This window comes from Atta colombica, unplaced genomic scaffold, assembly GCF_001594045.1.
Source record: "Atta colombica isolate Treedump-2 unplaced genomic scaffold, Acol1.0 scaffold55, whole genome shotgun sequence".
NCBI classification, from domain to species: Eukaryota; Metazoa; Arthropoda; class Insecta; order Hymenoptera; family Formicidae; genus Atta; species Atta colombica.
Window position 1 is genome coordinate 268,549 of NW_017259545.1, and position 6,621 is coordinate 275,169.

The 6,621-nt window shown below is 27.4% G+C and overlaps 2 protein-coding genes across 2 annotated transcripts in view; both read right to left on the reverse strand.

Annotated features, from left to right (window-relative positions):
- Positions 1–1,545: 1,545 nt before the first annotated feature.
- Positions 1,546–3,372, reverse strand: LOC108691894 (protein phosphatase 1 regulatory subunit 42-like). The gene is made up of 7 exons (XM_018199843.1): positions 3,168–3,372; positions 2,786–3,091; positions 2,465–2,699; positions 2,274–2,396; positions 2,064–2,207; positions 1,874–1,983; positions 1,546–1,566 (listed from the first exon to the last, which is right to left on the reverse strand). Exons 1-7 carry the CDS (start codon positions 3,306–3,308, stop codon positions 1,546–1,548), a joined length of 1,080 nt encoding a protein of 359 aa, XP_018055332.1. The 5' UTR covers positions 3,309–3,372.
- A 70-nt stretch (positions 3,373–3,442) lies between these two features.
- Positions 3,443–6,621, reverse strand: part of LOC108691893 (kinetochore-associated protein 1) — a 9,842-nt gene continuing 6,663 nt past the window's right edge. Inside the window, 11 exon segments of the mRNA XM_018199842.1 lie at positions 3,443–3,605; positions 3,670–3,753; positions 3,826–4,128; positions 4,199–4,430; positions 4,522–4,713; positions 4,790–5,151; positions 5,239–5,612; positions 5,687–5,808; positions 5,865–5,975; positions 6,059–6,173; positions 6,305–6,546. Of these exon segments, the coding sequence (XP_018055331.1) occupies positions 3,573–3,605; positions 3,670–3,753; positions 3,826–4,128; positions 4,199–4,430; positions 4,522–4,713; positions 4,790–5,151; positions 5,239–5,612; positions 5,687–5,808; positions 5,865–5,975; positions 6,059–6,173; positions 6,305–6,546 (2,170 nt within the window). The 3' untranslated portion in view covers positions 3,443–3,572.

The window sequence follows — 6,621 nt, forward strand, 5'->3', positions numbered from 1 at the left end:
AAAACTTTATACCAACAGCAATGATGTGCATTGGTCAGCGTATATGTCTAAATTTAGCTATAGCTTATGTAGTTATAGAACTACAGTTTTACGTAAATTTTCATTAGTTCAGTGACTTTTAATGACGTTCCATTACAATTCACATTACGATTTAAATAAACAATGTAACCTAAATTTTCACTGAAAAGAACGGTGCATATTAATTTTGTATACTTTGTATACATTTTTATTTGCAAATTATTTTTAATGAAAAATTTAATATATAAATATACCGTATTTTACTAGGCTTGCTTATACCTTTGTTTTTTACTGTATCTTTTATTAATTATAAACAGTATTTTAGATTGTATCTCTTTGATTTTATCTATTATGACATATGTATACATATAAATACTTTATTTAAATGAAAGATACATATGCACTTCAAACGAAGATTCTTGTTTTTTATTTTTATACATTTACATTTTTATAAAATGTAGAATATTAATATTTCTAAGAATTTGGGAGAATATTTCGTTTTTAGTTTATATTCTTGCCTAATACTTTATTTTGTTATTACAGATTACAGAAAGTATTATATATATAAAATATGAATAGTATTTCTTTTTATTTAAGACATAGTCCTCTAGAATCGATTATTTCTCTTTAGATTTTATTTAAATGGAATGACATTTTTTTATACTTTATCGTAAGGAACAAAGGATAATCACAGCCTTGTGTAAGAAATTTTATAATACTGATCGCCTGCTCTATGCGTTAAACACATACGATAAATAACGAGTTGCCTGTGCCACGAAATATATATTGGTTCATTACATCTCGTACTCTTTCATAATATAAGATAATATTTTTAGGTACGCTCAAGATGATGCTATAATTTTATATAATTCGTAATGGTTGCTAGTGAAATGATTACTTGTTTTTCTTTACATATATACATATCGCGAAACAGATGTCTCAATTCAATAGGTTATTTTGTGAATAACATTTTAATAAGTTCTATATTTCAATTTATATCTTTTTCTTTATCGCGTATATAAACAAAAAGATGTTTATTTTATATGCTATCTAACATTCCATGCTTATAGTGACTAACATATTGTGTATGTCATATAAATATTTGTATTATTTTTGTTATTTATTCCTGTTTTTTAAGAATACACTTTTATGTTTCAAGTCTGCTTGGAGAACACATATATATTTATATAATAGCAATATAATTCGGAGTCAGTAAAAGATTTTTTCTCCGATTTCGAGAATACAGATATTGCTTTATTAATTTTATAAAACGATTTACTACATTTGCATGAATAAATAATCATATAAATTATCATATAAAATAAGCTTTACAATTGATGTACAGATCTTCAAGCAGCGTACAAATATAGATCATAAGTTTATACTTTAACATTTTTGTTGTTTAGTTTATTGAAAATAGTATACTGCATATTTAATATGTAATAGTTACCCAGCTTATAACAATTAATTATATTTTTATTGCATTTGCAATTTTTATATCACGTGACATCGCAAATTTATGTGAATTTATTTGATGTTTATCTGCAACTATCATGATTTAATATGTACACATTACACGCAGTAAATTCTATTTACATTTATAAAAATATTCTTAAATAGTATATATGAAAGTAATGGAAATGTGTAGCCTTATATTGCTGAACAGTTCTATAAAAGTAAAATTGTGATTCTAAAGTCTGTCTTTATTGCATCATTTTATTATTACTAAAAATTTTAGTCATTTACAATTATAATTTATTTACGTCCTGTAATGATTCAATTTAAAACAATGATCAAACAATAATAATTGTTTGGAGATTGTTAAAAAGAATTAAATAAGCGGTAATGCAATTGCTTTATTATTAGCGTGAGAGCGAGTTAAACGGATTTCCTTATTTTTAATTACATTATTCCAAAATGGTCTCGGTATTATATGATTATCCTTGATACTTCTGATGCCAGATGCTAATATTACATATTACAAAATATCTTATTAATAATAACAATGGAAATAATAATCTTTTTTTCTTTCTTTTTTTTTTTACCTGACTTCCAAGGTGGGAACACATATAGTTGGCTTCCTACCGAGAGAGATCCAGGGGTAATTGTTATAGACAAATGTGATTCAGGATGCTGAAAAATTGCTCTCGAAATAGATCTTTTGAAGGCTGGTGGCAAGTTCAGAGAATCTATAATAAATTTTCTATCTGTAACTATGTTTCTATCTAAAGGAAAAAAAATCATTATTGGTATACTTGTTATATCATCTCCTAATGGGATTTTAGTTGCTTTTTTTATACGTTGATTGTGTTTCTCCATTTTAAATTTTTTCATAAAATTTCGACAAATATCAGTTACAATTTTTCCGTCAAGATCAGCTGAAATAAAATTATAATTGAGTAATAAACGTGATGAGTGGCAACAAATGTTGAATGTATAACTTTACCTAGCGAAACACTGTTTGCAATCAGATTTTCCTTATATCTGTAAGATGTTGTAACAGGATTACCTTGTAAAGACAAATCTTTTAAAGAAATCAATGTACTTATTGTTGCAGTTAAATCGTCCACATTATTGATCAAATTATTTTTTGCATTCAACGTGTGTAATTCTTGAAATCCTATTAGATTTCTTAAGGATGTCATTTTGTTTTCAGAAATATTAAGAATTTTTAGACACATCTAAGAAAGAAAATGTTTATAAAAAAACAAATCTCAATGATTAATCTATATAATGAAAATCTTTGAGATTCAAATGATACTCTTACAGATAAAATAAAAGCGCTGCGCGGCTCAAAGCATAATGATTCACCGAGTGGTATTTTCTGACTCTCGATATGCAATTCTTGTAATTTCTTTGTATTTTCTAATCCTTCAACTACAATAATATTATTGTGTCCTAGATAAAGTTTTTGAAGATTCTCTAGAGATTCCAAATTTTCCATTTTCGTTATGGTATTATGTTGTAGATACAAATGTGTCAAATTACATGCAAAATGTAAATTCTTTATTTTTGATATGTTATTATTCTGAAGATATAGGACTTTTAAGCTTCTGTAAGTAGCGATGTTGCCCTACATAAAACGTGAAATTTTATATGCAAATATATTGAAAATAAATTTTATTATTTATTAAATTGATATAACTTACAATACTGCTGATAAACATGTCATTCATATGTAAATGAGTTAACTTCCACAATTCATCTTGTTTTATTGTTTTACTGAGTGATTTACTAGTTAATATTTGAGAACACTTTCTTTCGACGATATCTGCTGTTAATTTCACCATGCTTGTAAGAGGAATATAAATTATTAAAGTGCAATAAGCTGTCTGCAAAGATGGTCGTAGAATTTCATTGATCAAACATGTAACTCACATAACGACGATATGAAATATCAAGTAAATCAAGTTTTGTGCTGCGATTTTATGTACACGAAGCAAAAATAAATTTATTTTTTGTACGTTATAAACATAATATTACAATTCGATTTGACAAATAGGTTAATCTTCTAGCTAATCTAAGAGAAAAAATTTTTCTTTGATCTTTGACCCTTATGGTATAGATTTTTGCATCATGGCGAGACTCTAAACATAAAAATAATAAATATTAGTATACGTTTTGTATAAATAAAAATGTATTAAAACTTACATGTGTAATTGTTAGTACTCCTTTTGAAGACAAATGATTTAAATCTTCTATGAGTTTTTCGATTTGACACTTTTGATTAATAGTCTAAAAGAAAAATTAATGTTATTATCTTCTCTCTTTCTTTCATACTATATTTTAAAACGTTGGCTTAATTACCTCTAAGACAAACTTATTTTCGATATCATTTAAAAATGGTAAAAGTGCAGCAGCTAAGTACGCCTGTTTACTTTGGAAACAATTTGTCACGATTACGGTGAAGTCTAATTCGTGTGCCACAGGACACGAATATAGCAGACAAACCGCTTCTATGCAATTATCAATTTGCTCCAGATTTGGATTTATGTCCATCTCGCTAAACGGTTCAGAGATGATCAATTGCCATCCCATTTTATAACCATTACAATTCACAATGACATTTTTATTTCGTAATTGTAATAAAACTTTTTTTAAGTCGCTTACCTAAAAATACATATTTAGTATAATTTTCGAAGCAAAAGAGTATATATTTAACGAATTATAATCATACAACCATTCGTAATTTTGTCATCTGAGTTAAAGTATTATCCCAAAGTAGGATATCATTTATTTCAAACTCGACGCAAATCTGCGCTATAACAGAGAGAGCATAGGGTAAGTGACGTTGACTTTTCCATAAAATCTGAACAAGTTCCCGTTTACAACACGTTTCAAATGAATCAATACTGTAACATAATCCTAATAATTCTAATTTCCCAATATACTGTAACGATTTCATATATTTTCTGAAATATAAAAAATATTAAAATATTAACATTTTATTGCAAGATAAATCTATATTTCCTCATAGTTTATTATAATCTGTTCTGTGTTTACTTAAAGGTACATATATCTTGCTTGGTCAATTCCTCCAACGTAGAAGTATCTATGACAGTCTGCAATATCTGAAATACTCGATATCGTACGTTACAATTATATTCAGTATTGCCGTGACGATCACCAAAGCCTATGTTTATAAGAAATTGTGCAAACAAATCCATATCTCCATATTCCAGCATGTAACATATCCTACAAATATATTTTAAGATCAATTATTGATCTAGAAATTGACGATATATAAAAAAAAGTATACTGATAATATTACTTAAGTAAATTATCTTCACAATCTGTATTCTGATCAGATTCTTTGAGCGCTAGAAATGTCTCTGTAAAGCTTTGAGACAATTCAGTGTATCTGGCATTGGATTGTAGCCATTCTTCCAATAAATCCATACGTAATTTTATCGTATTCAACGAGAACAATTTACCCAGCTCGTTAACGGCAGCATTAATATCGGGTCTATATTTGGTTGCTGTTCGATATCGTAATGGTATACTTTTGTCATTATACAATGCATATACTAGCTTGTCCGGATGATCGATTAGAGCAAGATACTCATCCTTCTCCAATCCGTACGTACGTAGAATATGCTCAGACGTAAATGTTAAATATTTGGATTTAATTTTCTGAAAGCAAACGTAACACACACATAGAAGTCAATTTATTTTTTCATATAATACATAAAGACACGGTGATTACAGAGATTATCGTACTTCTATCTCCTTTCCTTCTTTGAATTTAGTAGAATTTTGTGCTGCTAGCTGAGCATACTCATAACATTCTTTCGCGGCAGCAACGCGATCAGCACCTGGAGGTGTATAATTTACGATGTGATACAATGCTGCAGTACCATAATAGAATCCATCTGAGTCTGTCAGCCGTTGTATACATTTCTTGCTATCTTTCAGCAATGTGGAGTTTCTTGAATAAAGCGACCATGTAATATTTTTCGATTCAATAGAATTATTTGCCCATTCTTTTGCTACTTCACCTTTAATAGCTAATGAGCATATGAGATGTGCTTCTAAATTAAGTACAGGTGCAATGTCAAGCCATTTATCATAGGTTTTTAAATTTAACTCAGGAGCTATAAGAGAATTAATAAAAATTAAGTTAAATAATCACTTAAGTACTAAAAATTTATTTCTATAATATATTTACTAATAATTTTCCAAATATCAACTTTAAGCAAGAATGGAAGTCTCCATTGTGCTATCGGCGGCAACGTATTATGTCCAGGATTAAGCTGTATCCATTCATCACGTTCCATTGATGTAGGAGGCCTAACATATGTATGATTAAACTTAAAATTAATATATGGAAAATTATTATAACTTACCCACTCCGAGTGTAATTTTGCAAAAAGCAGAGATAATTCCTCTTTCCTATATCTTTATCTCCTATGAGATCCATTAATATAATGAACACTTCATAATGATAAAACGTGATTGATATATATATATATATAAATTGAAATTTAATAAAAATTATTATAAGAAATTATATTATCTTATTATATTTTTATAACCTACGTGTTGCCATAATGTAGACATACATTGCTTCAACATAGATATATCTTCCATTTGCGCAACAACTGCATTACATTTCTTTCTTAATTCATCGACTTCCTCTTTACAGATAAGTAACTCTATAAAATGTCATTCAGTTGTTAAATTTGCATTCGACATTATGCAAAAATAATGTATACATACATAAAAATATGTATATAAATGTTAATTGTCAAATACATATTTCTTCTTATCACAAATACATATTAACCTTTATTTATGCTTGTATTCGAAATGGTTATCGTTGGATTCCATGTCTTTAATAATACTTGTAAATAATGCAAAAGGCAATCATTGAAATTAAATCCAAAACTAGAACAGTAATCCTTTAGTAAGGGAATCATGTTGTCTTTATTACTGCTTATAATCTGTTGTAAAATTTCTCTTTTGCTCGAAGCACTATTTGTTAAAACCTCTGAAAATATTCATGTATTAAAATATATACATATATTAATGTAATGTTAATTCAACAAGATTTGCATTTAATATAAAAATAAAATCGATGATAATGATAATATATATGTATAT